Source organism: Equus quagga, chromosome 6, assembly GCF_021613505.1.
Source record: "Equus quagga isolate Etosha38 chromosome 6, UCLA_HA_Equagga_1.0, whole genome shotgun sequence".
Classification (NCBI taxonomy): Eukaryota; Metazoa; Chordata; class Mammalia; order Perissodactyla; family Equidae; genus Equus; species Equus quagga.
Window position 1 is genome coordinate 6,066,474 of NC_060272.1, and position 21,986 is coordinate 6,088,459.

General features: G+C 38.4%; 1 protein-coding gene across 1 annotated transcript in view; it reads right to left on the reverse strand.

Moving 5' to 3' along the window:
• Positions 1-21,986, reverse strand: part of MYO16 (myosin XVI) — a 450,985-nt gene that overhangs the window by 362,685 nt on the left and 66,314 nt on the right. The window contains exon 4 of the mRNA XM_046664745.1: positions 3,768-3,876. Within this exon, the coding sequence (XP_046520701.1) occupies positions 3,768-3,876 (109 nt within the window). The remainder of the gene's footprint in view (positions 1-3,767; positions 3,877-21,986) is intronic.

A 21,986-nucleotide genomic window follows, 5' to 3' on the forward strand; every position in this document is an offset into this window, starting at 1 on the left:
ATGCTGACTATGATATGACCCATCCCATGATCTTAGCATAAGATTCCCTAAACCCCTAGAGTTGAATCTAACCCCAATTTTTGTCTCCATAGTAAGCTTCCCAAGAGATCCAACACTTGAAGGAAGCAAAAAGAGTTGAGCAGGCAAATCAACAAAGTTGGTCTAGCAAAGAGAAACAGACATGTTCAAGCCCAAAGGATGTTGTCACCCTCTACCCCATCCCTTTCCCCAACCCTGACCACAGGCATAATGTGGGACTGCCCCAAGGAAACTGGGATGCACTGTCACCCTAACAATGGTGATTCTGATCAGGTCAGTGCAGGGATAGTGTTGTGAGTGGACATTTAATAAGCAGAAGAAAGATACAAGGACATTTGTGGACTGATTAACCTGGAGTCCTCTGAAGAATGAATAGGGAGGGCTAAGACTGGAGCAAAAAGACCACTTTCCAAGGCTGGTTCAAAACAGAAAGACCAGGGTTTTAACTAAGCCAGTAACAGGAAGATTGGCAAGGGAGGTGTACGTATTAGACAGATGTAAAGGAAGTAGAATCTGCAAGATTTGGTGACAACTCGATGTGAGAGATTTAGAAGAAAAGTGACGTTCAGATTCTTGGATTCCTGGCTGTAACGGTAAAATGGAATATAGACAGAGTATGAAAGGACAACAATAAGTTCCATATTGGACGTGTTATTTCAAATTGTCTGATAGCCAAGTCAAGATACTTAATAAAATTGCATGCACTAGGCTGAAGGTCTTGAATGATATCCAAGCTACAGGAATACTCTTGGGAACAGGCAGATGGTAACAATGCAAGGAAGAGGGTGAGATAAGCTAGGAACAGTGTGGAATGATAGAAGATACTCAGAGACAAAGCCCTAGGAACCACCCACATTTGGAATCCACGGCGTCTGGACGTCCAATGGTGCATACAAAGCAAACTAAGCAGAAGCTCAAAGAGAAGGGAAGAAAACTATGGAAATATCATTGCAGGTAAGAGAGATTTCATAGGAGAGTGTGATCAAGGTTATCCAATGTCACAGGACATGAGGATATAGGAGGACGGAAGTGATGGCTGAGTAGAGTACCAAGGAGGGCAATGGCAGTCACTGTAGGGACATTGCCATGGATCCACAGGGGCAGAAGCTGAACTTCAGTGGGCTGAGTGGGGGAGATTAGGAATTCAAGAGAATAAACATGAGCTGCTTTTCCTGAAAGGATGAATTTAAAAGGAAGGAGAAAGGGCAGTGGGTGATGATGTATGTAGAGCAAAGTAAAAACTTTTGTTTTATTTATTTTTCAAGGACTTGAAAAAAATTATATAGGTATTTTTCCCATGGCGAGCATCTGTCCTGGACCACCTCGAGCTCTCCCAGCAGTGCTTTCTTTCTTTGCTGGTTCATTTTACAATCAATTGCTTTCCTTGAATGCCATCTGGTTTGCCTAGCACTGGAGATTTAATATGCATCAAATGCTCGATCAGCCTCCATGGCTGTCTCGTTTTCCAGCCCAGGAAGCTGAGGCGGTGAGCCGAGGTTAATTGCTGTGCCCGGGTGTACAGTGTACGTCAGCAGTGACAGTACAATTAGAACTTGTGACCAGCGATTTTCCATGTAATCAGCTTGCTCACGACCTCACCTGCCTCCTGCCACATGTGTCCTGATGTGACAGCACGATAAGTACTCTGATTTGAAACTGTATGATGCAGAGCACAAATTCAAATATTGCAACCACCTGGTTATAAGAATGCAGTGCTGAAACACCGGGTACCAAATAATCATAAAAATCTCATCTCAGAATATTGGAAATTTCTAAGGACATCAGCCCACACTGTCAGAACAGATAACTCTAAATGTGCACCAACAAAGGGACCAGAGAATAAATCGTATTAGACAGTATTTACTGGAATTATGGCAGCTGAGACAGATAAGTAGGAGGGACACTGGCAGAAATGGAACCAGATTGTGAATGAGGTGAGGGAGGGGCAAGACGGATGGGAAGGCAGAAGCCAGTGCGACAGCAGTGACAAATGGAAAACAGAATTAAAAATTTAAGAGATATTAAATTGAATTTGTTCCAGTAAACATGTATTTTACAAACTGATTGTGACAGCCATCGTTGTGACAGATTTTCTCCTAACTATTCAGAGTCAGTAACTTCCTCTCCTTTTTTTCCCTTAATCATTTTTAAAATCAAACTCTCAAAGGATTGCACGGATTTTTCTTTACATAAGACAGATAATACTGCTTCTGCAAATACTAACATTTCTTATCGAACAAAATCCTTTAATGAGTTGGAAGGTTTATAAGTAACGTTGATTCTTTTGCAAATAAATATACTTATTTTAGTTTCCAAAGAGAAATGTTTATTACTGTGCCTATTAGAAATTCAGGACGATCAGAAGAGCAGGAAGCAATCCTATGGAACTGGCACAGCTAAATAAAACACAGCCAAGTCCTTCATTCCAATGCAGAATTGGGCACTGCCAAGTCCGATTTTGCAGAGGTCCAAATAATAAACTTCTCAAGAGTGGAATGTGCATAACTTTGAGCATCATTCATTTTAGAAGTAATAGAATCTGTCTTCAACAAGTCACAATGGACAAGACGTGAAGAAAGCATGCCATTTCTCATGTAGGTGCGAGAACAAGGAGGGAGGGAGATGCCGAGGGAACCAATGGCTACACCACACAGCCTGCATCCCATGCCGCTCTGTCACCCAAGCCTTAAGGGTGACCTTCAGTGGCACAGCTCTGCTCACATTTTCTGTAATGAAGATAATAGTATCTACCTTGCTTTCAGAATTAATGAGACTATATTTTAAGAATTCATGGCTGCTAAGTACTAATTATTATTATTCCAAGCCACCCCATCCTTTGATACAAGCGATCTGGAGAAGGCAAAAAGCAGAGCGAACAAAGAGGCAGATGTGGGGCTTTCTTAGAGGCGAGAAGGATAGAGTCAGAAGCACAGCGTGGCTCTTAAAATTCTTAACCTTTCTCTGACAGAAGATCATACTCAAAGGGATTGGAATTTCTTTGTTGTTATTTATACTTAAAAAAGAGAAAGAAAAAAAGAAGGGCCATTTCTTTAGTTTAATATCATATCAGGCTCAAGGTTTCAAGTACCTCCCACTTTGCTGATGCTGAACTTACTCATGAAATTATATGCTGAGACTGTGCAATTAAACGTTCTTCGTCAGTGAACACATTTGGGGGCTCAGCCGCATCTTTGCAGGCTAGCATCGTGATAGTGGGGCTTTCTTCTAACAACGTTTGTTTTTCCAAGTGTCACTACGAGTGGATGCTGGGATGCTGTGCAAACTGCCCCTGACTTAAGCCTTCACTTACCTGCGTGTAATTGTTCCGAGGACCATCTGCTCCTAAGAGAATACACTTCAGATGACCTTGCTCTCATTAACTCAAAATTCAATTGTGCTGGTTCACTTCCCTTCCCATCCCGGTGGAGAACAGATTATAATTACAAAGACAGTCCCACTAATTATGGACTTTAGATGCTTGTTAAAATGTTCCTTCATTGTTGGCCTCTAGATTTCTGCTGGCTTGCAAAACTGCATTGACTAGATCCAAGATGCATTGCAGTAGGAGCAATGAAATGCTGTATAGACCTATCCTTATTTGACACAATCTAGGGAAACTGCACCACTCTAAAATCATGTAAGCACACCTAAAAATGTATATACACTTATCATTCTACCACTGTATCTTTTCATCTATCTTTCCATGGTTTTTCAAAGCATCAGCCCACCATTTTCATCCAGATAGGCCAATAGGATAGAGCTCGATTCCGTCCCTTCTACGGCATAGTCCAATGGGATATTTCCATTGACATCCTGCAGAAGGACATTGGCTCCAGCCTGTGAGTGAAAAGAACAAATATAACATCATGTTGAGGTTAACACAGAAAGCTGATCAAAATTTCATTTCTATCTTAGTCGGGAAAAAGTTTACATTAGATATAACCCTGCAGAATCATGTAAGAAACTGGAATTAATTTTTAAGACAAATACATGAAATACGTTGTGAGAAACCCTGATGGTCTAAAAATATTCAACGGATCCTTACAAGAGCTTAGTCCCAAACACTTCTGCCCACCCCTCTTTCTAAACCCTAAATATCCAATCCATGGCTGCTGAACCATGCATGCCTCTGAGCTGGCTGCCCCATAGCCTGTCTTGTTTCTAACACAACAGAAGTGCCCCCTGCCTTCAGAGAGTCGAAATGGCAAACTCTTCTATGAACTCGGGCTGATCTGCCCCAAACTATCCTATTAAATCTTTAGGCACCTTGCTCTCCACAGAAACTCATCTGAGAGCTGTTCTCATACTATGATGTTCTAATAAAGGCTGGGGCTAATGGCTTCTGGTTAGTTTTTCTCTTTCCAGAAAGTGTTTTATAACAAAAAATATAATCTGAAGACATTAATGGATGGAGTATATTAATTATGGCTATGATACGTCTTTCAGCTTCACATGTCCTCCATCAAGCACCTCTGAGCATCCTGAGCACCCTTTGCCCATCCCAGCTTAAGTACAGTAACAGAGGGGCCAGCTGATGATGGCATAGTGGTTAAGTTCGCACATTCCACTTCAGCGGCCTGGGGTTGACAGTTCAAATCCCGGGTGCGGACGTACACACTGCTTATCAAGCCACGGTGTGGCAGGTGTCCCACATATGAAATAGAGGAAGCTGGGCATGGATGTTAGCTCAGGGCCAATCTTCCTCAGCAAAAAGAGGAGGACTGACAGCAGATGTTAACTCAGGGCTAATCTTCCTCCAAAAAAAAAAAAACCCCAAAATACAATGATAGATGTGCTTTTGCTCTTAAAAAATTGGTCACATAAATTGCCACCATTGCTCCACATTCTTTAATGAGCTCCATAAAATTTATCAGGCATGGTTTGCACCTTTTCTCCAAGGGCATGGCATGAACATGTACCCATTGTCCAAGATTTCTCATGTGCCTCTCACTAACATGTCATTAAACTCAGGCCAGACAAATGAAAGTTTCCCCCTATCCTTTTTACTGAATAGGAGTCTGTATTGCAATATTAATATAGTTAATACAGTTCATATAATATCCAAATTCATAACTTTACAGAAAAAAGTATGTCACACTTATAACCTTACATATTAAAATGTGGGATTTTGCCTTTTGTTATTATATATATGCCTATGAGTATATATATAAATAGCTTGTATATATATACATATACAGGTTTTCCAAAGGACTGCTCTAAATATATTATAAAAACAAAACAAGGGGCTGGCCCGGTGGCACAGCGGTTAAATTTGCACATTCTGACTCGGGGGCCGGGGTTCGCCGGTTCGGATCCCGGGTGCAGACATGGCACTGCTTGGCAGGCCATGCTGTGGTAGGCGTCCCACATATAAAGTAGAGGAAGATGGGCATGGATGTTAGCTCAGAGCCAGTCTTCCTCAGCAAAAAGGGGAGGATTTGTAGCAGATGTTAGCTCAGGGCTAATCTTCCTCAAAAAAAAAACAAAAAAAAAAAAAACAAAAAGAAACAAAAGGTAGATTAAAGTGGTCAAATACCCCATATTTTAATATTTTCCCTCCAGATAAACTGTGTTGCCGATTTCACCATCTTAACTGCACCACATTACATTTTCTATAGCCATATAAAGATACTCTTTATTTGAATAGAGCAAGTTATATCTTTCAGATTTTCACTTATCTGAGGAAAACATGTAATTTTGAGGTACTAATGACTTCAAATTATCCTGCTAGTGCATTTAATTTTGGTTTAGTTATTCAGAGTTTGAAAAGAAATTACTTGAGGCAGTATTCTTAAGTAGACTTTGCTAAAGATTCCTTTCCTTTAATCTTCAAACACAAGAATAAGATTTTGCATACCTGCTCAAGTATTAATTGTTAAAGAATCAATTAAAACATAGAACTGCAGGGTGTTGTTACTGATTTTACCACTGATAGGTGGGTGATAATCAAGTTATTCTTTTTCTCCCAATACAAAAATCTTTCAGACAGAATCTTATCTATGCCAAACATCTGGGCACAAGGCAACAATGAACATAATTAAGAGTCATATATTATCAATAACAGCAAAAACAAATAGGAGAGCAACTTCGTGTCCAGGAAGGTCACGCACTTGGAGAGAATATTTTCTATTCTTTAAGAAGTCACAAAGCTCTTTCAAAGAAAGTCTGAAATTGAATCATGGCGCTGAATATTTTCACTGGGCTCATTCATTGAAATTGAAATAGTCCCCTGCTCGTCTGTGCTGCTGAATTACCAGGTATTATTCCTTATATAAAAGTTGGACTTCCCTGGGGGCTGGCAACTTCCCTAACCACAGAGCCCATCTTATTCCTCTTTATATTCCCAACACTTACTACAGTGCCTGGCACGTATTAGGTACCAAAAAAGATTTATGGATACAAATAGAAAAATAAGAAGCCAAACACTGAACTTAACCTAATTATTAAAAATTGAGGCAAAGAGTTGTAATTTTCCTAATAATTCTTTTAAACTAAATTTTGACCTCTATTTTCAAGGATGTATATATACAATTTCAAAATCACTACGTGCATATGTATGGGTCCCATCTTCTCTCTTTCCAGATGGATGACATTTGTGAAAGACTCTTTCTTTCCTTCTTTCTCTCTCCCTCTCTCCCTCCCTCCCTTTCTTCTTTTTATTGCCACTGGACGTGGGTGACAGTGCCCGACCTGTGGTGGCCCTGGAGCTCTGCCCCCACTGCCTCTGCTCCTGGCAGATGTCCCTAGATGGGCTGGGCTATGTGTAATAAGAACATAGATCCTAAAGGATCCCCTGAGAAGCTGTATTTCTTGAATTAGAATTCTGAAACTGTACATCTATTTTAAAAAACACCATTGATAAGATTCATGGTTGATTAGCATTCTTAGTCTAACTCAAGTATTAATGCTCAATTTTAGTTGTTAATGGATCCCACTGGAAATACAGAGTTGATGACGTGTAGAGCAGGACTTTTCCTCAAAATGTCAGAAGACCTCTCTCAACACCATCGGGATGGTCTAATTTCTAGCATACATAAAGGGAAATAATTCTTTACTAGAAATTGTAAGGTATTCTATTAATAATTATTTAAAAAAATACTTTGAACTACTCTGGAATATAAAATAAATTTTCTCAATTTTGTTAAATTACAGCTAACAAATAATTCAATTCAACAAAAATATCACTCTTGACATTATCTATTTTTATTAAGAGAATTTGAAAAAACATGTATTCAAAAATATAATTTTTTCTCTTCCAAGGCACGATATTCTTAAATATCTTTTTCAAAAATAATGTTCTTTTTACATTTCATATTTCATTGCACTGATGTAAGCACCCACTATATGATTTTTCAGCTATGAATATAAAAGCCAGAGCAAAGTTCTCCTGAACTGGTGCACATATTAATTATATTGTTTCCTTGGCTATATGTCTCAGTCCTTTCAGTACAGAATGAGAACCCCAACAGTAAACATTGACTTTAATTTTCTCGTGCGTTGGTGTGTGTGTTTGATTTTATGCATCATTGTTTTATTTCAGGTGATGAGAACTAGGAGGAGCTAAGGGGTTTAGACTAGATTTTTAAATACAGGACAAAGAATAGGCAAGCCTGCATTTATTTTATGATACAGAAACAATTGCCTTAGTAATCACTACAAATTTTCTAAATGTGAAATATTTTAAAATAACTGAAGGCTATAAATTATAAAAACATATGGATTAAGAACCGTGTGTGTAAAAAAGATATTGAGAATAAAGTAGATGGAAGACATGTATACTTTCCCATGATTCGAGAAAACTAATTTATATTTGGTGCCCATGGATCCCCTAAGCCCTAAGGGTGTGTGTGTGTGTGTGTGTGTGTGTGTGTAATATCTTCCTAGTTTACATTCCTATACCCAATCACCAGATGTCAAATTTTTGAAACTGACAGCAGTTATCACCCTTTGTCTCACTGAAAGAAGAAATTCCAAGTTAAGAAAAACTTGCACTAGTAAGAACAGCTCAATGAAAATGTCATCTTTGTGCAATACAGCCTGGGAGGCAACCCTTTCGGTTTGTCTTCAAGAAAATCAGTTAATCACAGCCTGATTGGTTTTCATCAAGAAAATTAAAGTAATCAATGCTACATGTGCAAAGTCCACAGAAACTCCTCAAACACTTTCTGCGGTGGAGGACTGGACTGTCCCCCCGGGAGCACGGAGTGTATTTCCCCTCCTTCAAGCTGGAAGGCTGCTCCATTTCCAATTCATCACGAACCACGTTCCTGGAGTACTGGCAATGGAGCTCAAAGGTCTCAGCCCCCCATGGAGGGATCTTATTTACTACAGATCAAACGACATGTGAAAAAATAAGTGGACATTCCCGGTAAAGAAACAGTTTATCAGTTTAGTTTATGTAGCAACTTAGCGTCAATGAATATACTTATTTGTTTCATTTAGTAATAATTCTCTAACACACTAACACTGAAATTTTAATGAGAAGTAACCAATGACATTTTAATAAACAGACACCACTTTTTATACGCTAACACTTTTTGGTAATTTTAAATTTTGATGTAAATTCAAGTTTACTCAAAGTTGCAAGAGTAATACATAAAACTCCTGTTTACCTGTTATGGGTTGAATTGTATTCCCCGAAAAAGAAAGGGTGAAGCCCTAAGCCGTCATATGTAGGAATGTGTCCTTATTTGGAAATATGATCACTGCAGATGTAATTAGCTAAGTGAAGCCGAGGTCGTACTGGAGTAACCTACATGGCTGGTGTCCTTATAATAAGAGGGGCATTTGGAGATGAATATACAGACCAAGAGGGAAGATGGCCAGGTGAAGATGGAGGCAGAGATTGGAGGGATGCTGCCACAAGCCAAGGAATGTCTGGGGCCACCAGGAGCTGGAAGAGACAAGGAAGGGTCCTCTCCTAGTGGTCTCAGAGGGAGAAAGGTCCTGCCAACACCTTGATTTCAGACTTCTGGCCTCCAGAATTGTGAAACAAGAAATTTCTGTTGTTTGAAGCCACACAGTCTGTGGTACTTCATGGTGGCCGACCCAGGAAAGATACTTTACACTTTACATAAATTCACCAATTGTTTATACTTTTCCCCTCTTTTTTCTCACTCTCTTTTATTTCTCCTGAATCAGTTAAAATTGAGTTGCCGGCACCATGTCATTTACTCCTAAATGTTTCAGTATGTACTTCACAAGAACAAGGATATTCTCTTGCACAAAAGTTATCAAAATCAGAAAATTTAGCATTAATAAATGCTATTGTCTAACCCACAGTCTACATCCAAATTTCATTAATTTTTCCAATTCTGTCCTTGATAGCTATTTCCTCCAGCTCAGGATATAATACGGGATCACCCAGTACATTTAGTTGTCCTTTCTCTCCAGTTTCCTTCCATTTGGAACAGTTCCTCAGCCATTTTCTTTAAGACCTTCTCTTATAAGTCCTCACAATCAGATTTTTGGCAGGAAAACCACAGAAGGGATGGCATGCTCTTCCCATAGCATCATAGCAGCAGGTACACGATGTCCTTGGTCCCATCACTGATGAAGCTAACTTTGATAACTTGGTTAAGGGGATGTTGACCAGGCTTTTATACTGTAAAGTTGCAGCTAAGAACCCCTGAGTTCATACTGGTATTAATAAATAAATAAATACCTGAATATAGGGGAAAAGAAAAAGCCCCTCCTTACAAAAGGATACCAACTAATAAATGTAGAAGAAATTACCATTCATTTTGGTAATCATTGATTCAGATGAGAGTCATCAAGGGATGCTAAAACTAGAGTGCAAGTTTGTTCATGAATAGAATATTTACATAGTCCTCAAACATCTTGCCACAAAATATTCCATTTAAATATAAAAATGCTGGCATCTAACACGTTAGGAAAAATAGAAAAATTCTGTGAGTGGATGTTTTGAATTGTAGATGGTTTCTTCTTTCTGTAGAAAATTTTGTATTCATGTGCTACTAGGAAAAAGTGACGGTCATCTCACACTAATATATAGGACACAAGCAATTATTTTAGGTCAGAAAGCATTTTACAAACTTTAATGACCCAGGGAACTGTTCTTTGAGACCAGAGATCGAGCGACAGAGATTGCCTCGACTCTCTCATGTATTCCAAACATCCGCGTCGTCTGGACCTCACCCTCTCTCTAACCCATCATCTCCACCGACCTCTGGCTCGCTCTCCCCTGCCTACACAGGCCTCCTCACTGTGCCTGATACATGCCCCACTCCCACTGACGTTATACCTGCTGGCCCAATATTTTCCCCCTTGGGCATCTTGAAATGGCTGTTCTTCTGCAGCCTTCTTCCTAGAATCACTTATCTAAAAGTCCCCATTCTCCAAAACTTCATCACTTGACATTACCTCACTCTGTTCTAATTTCTTACAAAGATGATTATAATCCACTGTCTTAAATACACATGTTTATTTATTGATGATATCCCACACTATGTTTTATGCTCCATGAGAGAAACTACTTGGTTATTGCTATATCTCTAGGATCTAATAGTGTGTCTAGTACACTCTAAGTGTTCAAGAAGTAATTGTAGGTGAGTAAATTATTAATAACATTAAATTATATATTTGTATATATTTTGTCACTGAAAATTTTATATGTTAGAACTTTTGTTTTCTTTTGTGTTCTTATACAACTTTCCTATGATCACTGAAAATTGAATTTTATAGAATTTTCACAGGTCACAAAATATTATCCTTCTTTTAATATTTTCAAGCACTTTAAAATGTAAATTGTAGCTTATGGGTCATATGAAAACAGACAGTGGACCAGATTTGGCCCATGAGACATAGTTTGCTGACCTCTGGAATAGAACATAGATTGTCAAATACAGACGAATACAAGCTGTTAAAGTCTTGTTTGAAATTTGAGCCCCATTATTTGAATTTATTTTCTTTTTCTTCCCACTCTGCTGAGGTATAATTGACATATACCATTGTGTAAGTATAGGATTTACAACATGATAATTTGATATACATATATATTTCATGATTAGAACTTTTTTTAAATTAGTAGTTTTAATTCTAGGAAAGCTAACTAGTTCTTAACATGTTTGTGGCCATTTGTATTTCTTTTCTAAGTTATCTTTGCAAGTGCTTTGGCTATCTAAAAATTGGGCTTGTGTTTTTGTTAATATTAAAAAGACTTGCAATTTTTTAGCGCAAATCTTTTGGAGGAGAGAGCAAAAATCCTAAAAACCAATCTCTTAGGAATGCCAAGTGTTCAGGCATGATAAACCATAAAGGCTAATATAACTTAACTTGATTTTCATTATGTTCTCCTCAAATATAATTATAAAATACATTACATAAATTGTTTTAGTTAAATTTTTTTGAAAATCTATATTAAAAATATTTTATATTCATGTCCTATGGAGTTTGAGGGCATATTAGCATATTAATACCTCTGAGAAGCCCCTCACTAAAGAAACCAGTTAAAGAGTATCCCCCAATTTTTTCAAATTCATTGACCAATAATACCCAGTCTTTGAGAAATGCAATAATATTCACTGTTGAACTGTTCATGGAGTCTTGTATCACAATAAAACTTGCTATCCTACAGGAAATGCACATTCAAAAGAAAGAAAGATTTAGATAAGAACAGGAAGTCTAAATGGAGTTTCTTATATAGAGGAAGTCCACCAAATTTTAATTATTTATTTTATGCTATCTTGCATTTATTACGGTAAGAACTACCTTTTGGTGAAGCTATTGGAAAATGGAAAATAGAATATTATAACTCAGAGAGCAGTAAAATATGGACACAAAGGGCAAGGGGGTGTTCCACTTACAGGTGGTAGGAAACAGGAGAGTGGGGAAGGGAATTTCAGTGGCATAAAGAAAAGACATGAGGGGCCGGCCTGGTGGTATAGTGGTTAAGTTTGCTTGCTCAGCTTGGGCAGCCTGGGGTTTGCAGGTTCGAATCCTGGGCTCGGACCTAGCACTGCTCGTCAAGCCATGCTGTGGTGGCATCCCACACAAAATAGAGGAAGACTGGCACAGATGTTAGCTCAGCAACAATCTTCACCAAGCAAAAAGAGGAAAATTGGCAACAGATGTTAGCTCAGGGCCAATCTTCCTCACAAAATAAAAAGAAGAAGAAGAAAAGAAAAGAGTTGAGGCCTGGGGTCAGAGAAGCCTGAAGCCTGGTTCTGAGTGTGCGGTACTGCTCACTGGTTTTGTGACCAAGGGCAAACCATCCACTTCTGCCCTTCAGTTTGCAACATGGAGCCAACTCTTAGTACTGCACGTATATTAGCTACCTTCAGTGTAAGCCCATTCAGTACCCAGCCCAGTGATTGACATAGAGTAGGCGCTCAATAAATTGTAGCTATGCTGAGAAAAATGGTCAGAAGAGAAAGAGTACCATATTAAACAAACTATTTGCAAAGACAATCATGAAGCATAGTCTATTAAATCACCCATCTTCTCATCTGGCATAGTTTTTGGCTAAACATAAAAATGCAATTCTTGAGGGCTAGCCCCTGTGGCCTAGTTGTTAAGTTTGGCGTGCTCTGCTTCAGCTGCCTGGGTTTGGTACGCAGGTGCAGACCTACACCACTCATCTGCCAGTGGCTGTGCTGTGGTGGTGGCTCACATACAAAAAGTGGAAGATTGGTGGTCAATGTTAGCTCAGGGAGAATCTTCCTCAGCAAAAAAAAAAAAAAAAAAAGATGTGAATCTTGAAAAGAATGGGACAGAATGAAATAACTGGAAAGAGAGAGGGAAATTCAGACCAGAGCTCCTTGAAATATTGAAGATGGTAGATTACTTCCCATTTTCCCCTCAGTCTTACTATACAATATATTTGACAATACCAGCTTAAGGAAACAAAATAATTTTAGTCAAAGGCAAGAAATACTTATAAAATGTCATTCCCAGGATATGCAGGCCCAGCAATGTTAAGAGTTCCGAGTGCAGTATTTGTAGCAGACCACAACAAATAACAGAATGCCCTCTATTATTACTGTTATTGGAAAAACCCAATGCAACATACACTTTGTAAATCTCTTTCTTAAAAACAACGCTGATGTAACAAAATACATTTATGAACGATTAAGTGGAAATTTGAGGTACCTCTGAAAGAGATCTCCAAAAAATGACCTGATTCATTTATTTCCAGGGAATTTGCTACTTAGGTCTTTGAAGTCTATCTTGCAGCCAGTGACCCAGGAAAGCACTACAGAACTTTCTCCATTGCTACAACCACTATAGCAGAGTGAAAAGAAAAGTTTCTCTCAGTTCTGTCCTGTGTCTTCAAGGACAAACTCCAAACGAATCACAACAAAGACAGCAGACTGTTATCATAAAAAGAAAAGCAAACCCATAAGAGTCCCCCACAAAATGAAACCTAACATCACAGAGGAAAATGGGTGGCAGATAATGATCCCACAGGGCAACCAAATGCAGTCAGGAATAACCGATGCACGTGTTCTTGTGGAGTATCTACCTTTTCTACCCCGCATTGCTTTACACTCCTTATTATTGTTGAAATGGGCAATTTGTAGGAATGCTATTTTATAAGGATCATTTAGAAGGCAACTCCTCTCATTCTGAAATATTTATGCCACCAAAAGGAACTGGTGAAGAAACTCTTAAACATTGCTTCCCTAAACTGTGGAATCACAATCTCTTTTGACAAAGCTCAGCTGAGACATCACCGTTGAAAGACCCATGGAAGTCAGGGAGAGAGGCTGTCAGGAAGAGTGTGCACCAGCAGAAACCCATAACAGGGTGAATCACCTCTGATGAGCACCCGTGAACAGGGCTGAGAAGGATGGACCCATTATCTTGGCGGAGGCTGACCCTCTTGCATCTGAGTCAAACCAACCAGAGGACTGCTGAACTTCTCCCTGCCCACCATCACGAAAAGTAAGGAACCGGAACTGAAGATTCATACGTCTCCAGTCTCAAGCAGAGACTTTCCCACAGGTTTCCATTGTTTAAGCACAGAGGAAGAACTAGAAGCACATACCTTTCCTTTGGATTCTAGATTTTTTGGCAGATACCGTAGGAGGCAATGCCATTGGGAAATCTATTTATTGATTAAGGAACTATGTATTAAGCCCTTATTATGATTCGAGTATACTTTGAGATTTTAATGATCACAAATTTTTATGATAAAATATTTAAAACCTCTATTACAACCATTTAAAATTTTATAACAGTTGAAATCACATTGAAACACATTTTTACAGTTCCCTCTATAACTGTCCAGAGGTCAATAATTACTACTTCGGGGGCACATAAATATTTATGTATAGCACCGCTGCCATGCTAAGTAACAAACCATGTTAAGAAAACAAAACACGTAAGAAAAAAAGGTAACTGTAGAAATCCAAAATAACTAGGGTGTGAATAGCATTTATAGTCATACTAAATAAATCTCCACATATTGATGTGACAGATGTTTGATGTGATGACAAGGGGAGGACGGGCACACGGCAGAGTGTGGATCTAACGGGGGTTGGGGATGCGCAAATAGAGAGCTGAATCCCTATCTTCCAGAATGAAGATGGAAAACCAAGTTTAGCAATGTAAACAAAATAGATATAAGAACGAGAAGAATCATCTAAAAGAGTTGAAAGTGGTTATATCTGGGAAGGAAAATTATAAGAGAAGGGCAGAATGGAAGGGATGGTCTGAGTTTTCCAAGGATTTTAACAACCTTTGTAACACTATCTGGCTTTTTAAAATATGTTCATGTATAGAAATAAAAACCTAAAGTGAAAAAAACAATGGCATGCATGAAATATTTCTGTCATGAGAGATTTATAGACGTAATCATGAAATGATGTAATTATAGTATCATAAAAATAGGAAAAAGTAATGAAAATTTGTGTAAAGTATCTAAAATAGGATAATGCTTGAGATTTATAATATGCAACTGCATATCATTAAAAATCATGTGTGACAGAAAATTTTAAGGCCTGGAGAAATGCAGGAAATGGGTATAAAAAGACCGGTTACCAAGATATATATGCATGGCACCATATAAATTCAGCATGAATTTTACCTGTGTGGGGAAAAGGGAGAGAAGAGAGGGGGAGATTAAGAAGTACACCAAAAGATATTCAGGGCTGGCCGGGTGGCACAGTGGTTAAGTTCACACGTTCCACTTGGGCGGCCCGGGGTTCGCCGGTTTGGATCCCGGTGTGAACACGGCACCGTGTGGCAAGCCATGCTGTGGTAGGCGTCCTACATATGAAGTAGAGGAAGATGGGCATGGATGTTAGCTCAGGGCCAGTCTTCCTCAGCAAAAAGAGGAGGACTGGCAGCAGTCAGCTAAGGGCTACTCTTCCTCAAAAAAAAAAAAAAGATATTCAGTGATTATCTCTATGGGATACAATTATTAGTGATTTTAAATTTTCTTCTTTACATTTGTGGGTGTCTTTCAATTTTCTACAAGAAACATGTATGATATGTATATTGAGAAATACATTTTTCAAAATAAAAAGTGAACAAAACTATGAAACAAGATGAAAACACATGACCATTCTTATGGCAAGTTTCAAATCTACTGAATCCAAAGATAAGAAGTGAAAATTTAGATAAGTTAATGATTATCTGGTGAGCTAGCATGAGTAACACTTGAATCAATTAATGGCCACAATGTAATTAAAAGTCAATCTTCTAATTAAAAGATACAATTTTGTAAACAAGTCTATCGAGTAAGCGTTGCTGAGAAAAAGCCAACGCAAGAAAGCAGAGGTTCCAGGTTAGTAAAGAGCTCGTACGGTTGGGGTAAATTCAACATCATTTCAAGGTATTGTGCCAGTCACTTACGTCACATTTCCTACTAAGCCATTCGTTTCCTCTCGTGTGATGGTTTCGTGTGAACCACACGTTGGTACATCGTAAATACTATTGACTAAGGCCTTGCATGAAAGGGCCTACTCTCCTAAAATTAATTATTCATGTAATTATTCTCCAACACCAGTGTGTTTACTTTGCTTTTTAAAAAGCCTATTTTTCTAATCTGAGCACTCCACATTGCTCTGAGAAAGTATAGCTTTTTCCAGGTCTGTTTATGAACAAACTGAAAACACAGGCAGTTGATATTTTCTGCCCTTTAAAACTTTGCACTAATGGGCTTCACGTGTGATTCATCTCTAGTGCCTTATGGTGCCAGTGCCAACATTTCTTTCTTTTTCTTTCTTTAGTCTAGAATATTCTATTATAGTTTTAATGTTCCACATTGTAATATTTATGTACACATGAGTGGGAAACCATACAAAATTTAATATCTCCTTACATTTGAGTTATGGATGCAGTTTGCAACTTCCTCAGAATTTGCTTCTCTATGTTTGAATGACTAGCTTCTGTTAATCTTAGTTTTCCAGTTGCCCCAAGGAAATTCTGAAGGCATACTTCCCCTTGAATTTCATGACAATACAAGCTTCTGGTTTGCATTCTAAACCCGGCTTCTCTTTTTCAGTCTTCTTTGTAGCCTCCTGTTTCTCAAACAATCTTTAATCGGTTTACTCTGGACCCTCTTCCAAATGTTCTTTCTTCTCTGGGACCTCACATTTTCATGGGTTGATCTCCTTTACTTGAGGCTTCTGTTATCATGTGTATTCACCTAAGACTTTTCTCTCTCTCCTGAGTTCCAGGACCAACTGCCTCCTAGACATCTCCAGGTGGATGTCTTCCACGGATCCAGACCTTAATATGTTCAAAAAGGAATGCATGGCCCTCTCACATAAAAAGATTTCTCCACTGGTTTTGGCTTTCTTGGTAAATTGCACCATTCCTCCCAATTTCCCAAAAACAGAAAGCTTGGAGTCACTTTTAAATTCCCTCCCCTTCTTTAGCTCCTACATTAAAAAAGTCAACATTACTAATGATTTCAAAATACATCATCATCAAAACATATCATCGTATATCAAAATATATCATCAATATTTCCTTCATTCCCATGGCTACCACCCAAAACCCCCAATCACCTCCCCGAGTTTTATGTAATGTTCTCCCAAAGGCGGTGCCTCCAGGTAGGTGCTCCTTCCATCTTACTCCACCGCTGCCCAGTGTCTCTTAGATGAGGTCAGGCACTCCCTCGCCTGAGCTGCCACAGTAGTGTTTATCTACGCCATCACAGCACTCACTGAAGTTAAGATTGGATGCATGGCATGCACAGAAATGTCTATGTAAATATATTAATGATTATACACTAAAAAAATGAACTAGTGCTTATGCTCATTTTTCACTTTCTCTCCTACACAAGACTATCAATGTTTAAGGCCAGAGATCCTGTTTCTCTTGTTGCTCCTGTATTCTCAGGAGCAAGCAAAGCATCTGGCACATAGAAGACCCTCAACAAGTAATGTGTTAAGGGAGTGAATGAATGAATGAATCCACATCATGAGTTAACCAGAGATATTTTTGAAAATAATGTTTCCATTATTATCTGGACTTTGAGAGGAAGATTCATGACTTACAACTTATTGAGGACCAATTTTATATTCTAAAATATTATTTGGAATTTATATTAGTTCAGAGAATAGAACCTGAGAGAAGTAGGAAATTTGACTGCCATGGGAAAAGTTTAAACCCCTGAGGAACCAAAGACCATCGGAGAGCAGATCTGTCACCAGTCGTCTGCAAGGTAAGGATGTGGGTTCCTCTCCAAACCCAGCCCCTAACCAGTGTCACACCTGGGACAGCTCAAGGAACGCTTTAAAGGAGATAATGGGACAAGATCCTTGCCAAACTCTAAAAATCCCATAATTCTGGGTTTTTTGGTTTTTTTTTTTTTTTTTTAGGAAGATTAGCCCTGAGCTAACATCTGCTGCCAATCCTCGTCTTTTTTGATGAGGAAGACTGGCCATGAGCTAACATCTGTGCCCATCTTCCTCTACTTTATATGCGGGGCACCTGCCAGAGCTTGGCTTGCCAAGTGGCGCCATGTCTGCACCCGGGATCTGAACTGGCGAACCCTGGGCCGCCAAAGTAGAACGTGTGAACTTAACCGCTGTGCCACCGTGCCGGCCCCTCTGTTCTCTGTTCTTGAGGTCTCCTTTCATATTTTAGTATCTGCAGTTCTCAGATGAGGATACAGAAGTGGTATAAAAAGTATAGGCAATGGAGGTGTTCAAGGTCTTTCCAGTTTACTTGAAGAGTCCAGTTAAATTTACAAAACAATCCACATCAGCACCAACCAGCACAGGAAGACAGTAGATACAGAGAGCTGGTAGAGAGAGGGACAAACATGAACTCTGGAAATAGACCAATCTCAGGGAGTCCCAGTTCTGAAACTTTACTGGCTGTGGAAACTTGGGTAATAGGATCAAGGTGAGGTGTCATCTCACTTTGAGATGAGACTCAAGCAGATGTCTCTTAAAGTGTTTTTTTGTTGAGATTTTCTCATTATCTGTGACCTTCCAATTAATTCTCCCTAATCCCAGACTGACACTCTCAAACATTCTATCCTTACATATTTTCACTACCTGTTAACTCTACTCATAGGTGGTAACAGAGATGATGACATCCAATTGTGGTAGAGTTGACTCCCTATACAGCGAGCTGCCCTTTTTCCTTTCCCTGGTTTCACTAAGTTTTGCCAGCTTTTAACTGCATTTTATGGCACCCTATATTTGTAAGAGAGTTTTTTAAAAGGTGTCCATGGTCAAACCTATTTGGAAAGCCTTGCATACTCTCTAGCCTCTTATAACTTCACAATGCATCATGGCATTGTGAAGCTGCCATATGTTGGGATGGGTCAGGATGAGATGAGAACCAATTTGTCCAAATACTTTGGGCACTGCTGAGCTAGACAATCAAGTTCCAGGCATGGCCTATAAGCATCTATTAGGATGCACCTTGACTGGGGATGCCCGAAACACTTTTCTATGGTACCCATTTTTATTTACCAGTTTAATCACTTCATAATGGAAGCAAGTGGTAACTGCGTCTCCATGGATGGGGGCAGCAGGACAGCTGAGTATCAGAACTGAAGAAGCAATTCTAGAACCAGCTACAGGGTGGGCAAAGCGACAATTTAGGCTGGACCTATTTCTAACAGTTCTTTAAGAGAACGATGTGTTGGATGATCTTACAGCTGTTATAGCTGTTTTGTGTTTCCTGGCAAAGATGTCTTATATCTACCACCAAGCCTATGATCAGCATGATCCTACCATCAAATGCCTTCCTTCCTTCTGCTATATTTAGAAATTAAACTTACAGATTTATTCCATTTCTACTTCTTCTTGACTGACAGAAAATCCTTAGTGATAACTAGATATTCTTTGGCATCATTTTGAATTAGTTTTTTCGAAATTTACTTTCTTGGACCAAAGAAAACTTATCTTTTACTCTATATATTCTTTATTCATGTATACATTCCCACTTGACTTAATAGTCCTTAAAGTTTTAACCCAAAGTCTTTGCTAAAAGTCTTCAATTATTATGGAAAGGACTATAAGCACTTTTGCCTGCCAAATTCTCCAATTCTCCCCCTGAATGTTTTCTTTTATATTCTATATGCCCAGGGCAGTCAAATTGAATTAAATTTAAATGTCTTAGTTCTATCACGCTTTTTCCACATCATTTCTTTGATATGACATGCCCTCACCTTCTTTCTCATTTTCCAGGTAATGCAGTTGCGGCATTTCTCCTGAGTCTTAACTTGCCAACAACTTAACAAACAGTACATAGTAACTTGTGTCTACGAGATCAAATATCAAAAATATGCAAATGGTAATAAAAACAACTGAATAATGTATGTGTTTTATGCAATGGTAATTCCTACTCCATCTACATAAAAGCAACTAAAAATTATTCACATTTTAACATAGAATTCCAAAATTCTGTTAAAACATCTGCAAGTTATCCAGCTCTTAAAGTAAAATCTTTAGAAGGCTTAGACGTTACTATTTTTTTCTTTAGCAGATGACAATCCTTAAAAGAACATAGCCTACAAAATCAGTGGAAGAATGATTTTCATTTGGCAAGTCTTAGCTGGAGCTTTCTGAATTAAATTATATATGTAAAAAAGTATAGATCTCATAACATCTTCATTGAAAATGATAAAATACCTAAAGTGTAAATTACCTAACATATTTCCATTAATATTAAAATACCCAAATCTGGCTGTTGTAATAGATACAATATCGAAAAAGAAATGAGTGTCAAGAATCATGAATGAAGAAACAGGTATTACATGAAAGCATCAATCAAGAATATGCACTATTCTGGGTCTGATATTTATGAGTCCAAAAAAATAAGTGCATAGTTTGCACTATCCTGGTATAAAAAAGCACTTTTAAAATGAGGTTTAAAGATTGAATGTTTCTTTAAATTTAAATGTGAAGGAATTCTTGATTTTGTGGAGCTTGATTTATTAACAAACATCACACTCAACTCCCCAAGATGAGTTCTGAATTGAATAAAAAATACGCCATCATCCACATCTAACAGCTAGTGTGACAGCCAGGGCTGCTCTTCTGATGGAGTCAGAAGACGAAAGGGGGACCACTGATGACAAATCAAAAGACAGACATTTCTCCATCTGCTCGGGCACATGCGAACGACTTGATCCTTTTCCTCTCTCTTTGCTAAAAAGATTGCGTGATAATCCAGCGACCTCAGAACTAAGCTGTCTTAATAAGAGTGATCTCTTACAGAGGTGGTTCAATTAAAGTCATAGGCAATAAAATAAAAACTTATAAACGAGCTCTACCTAGAGGATACACAGCTAGGACAAATCCGCATGGGACACTAGTCATCCATTTACAGGGAATAAAAATTGAGAAAAACACAACTTGAACCAAAAGTTAAGGCACTGAAGCCCTGACACGTTGGCAGGCCTCTGGGCTGTGGCTTCTCCCTCATTAAGCAGTTGCATGTGGTCTGTTAGAACAGTGCAGACATAAGTGGCAACACGACAATACTGAAATACAAACATATTTTAAAACCAGCTTTATCATGAATTGGATTCTAAGTGTGACTTCAAGAACTTAGATGACAGATATTTTTGACCTATCTGTACCTTCCAACCATCAATATGTGTTGGAAACTCCTATTATAAATTAGTTTTCTGCGGTAGGAAAGGAATACTGCAGAGACAGTGAACGATCAAAATTTCAAAGCACTGCTTCCACGTGGAATTTATCACAGATGCAATATGCTTGGAAGTGAGTGGGTACTTCAATGATATTGGTTTAATGTAATATATTTACCTAAGAATTTTCTTAGCAATAAATCATCCCATTAAAATACTTTTATTTTATGGGTCATGGTAAAATATGCATTCTTTTTCCAAGAGATAGAACTAGATTTTTACATCACAAGTTTCTAGGAACTTTTGAAATTAAGTTAAAAGTTAAATGTAGTTTTAGATTTATGGGAATCACTGTTTTAGAAGTTTACGAGAATCTCTAAGGCAACTGTTATGGCATTCTATTTCAATAATCTCATTATACTTTAAAGGATAAATAAAGGGCTATTATATAAATTTTAGTATAGCCTTGCCAGTTGTCATATTAAGCCATCATATATATTTATTAGGTTGCAAAACAGTATGGATACCATGATATCAACTTTATAAAAACATCTACAGTATACCTATATACAACTACATATACATATATATATGTGATCATATGAATATATTATTTTCTATAAAAGAGGACCATATTATCTGTACTGTTTTATAACCATCTGCCAGACTTGCTCCATCTCTCGTGACCATGATCACTCTGGCCCAGACTTCCGTCTCCCCTTACCTAAGCTGCAGCAGTAACCTCACAATGCTAACAGCATCCACCCCGACCCTCCAGTCCTTTCTCCTCTGCACCTCAAGGGAGGTCATTTCCATGTGACAATTTGACCATGTATCCACCTATCCTCACTTAAAACTCACCATTGGTTCCTAGTACAGTTTCCCCTTTCATCTGATTGGGTCTCAATTATCTCTC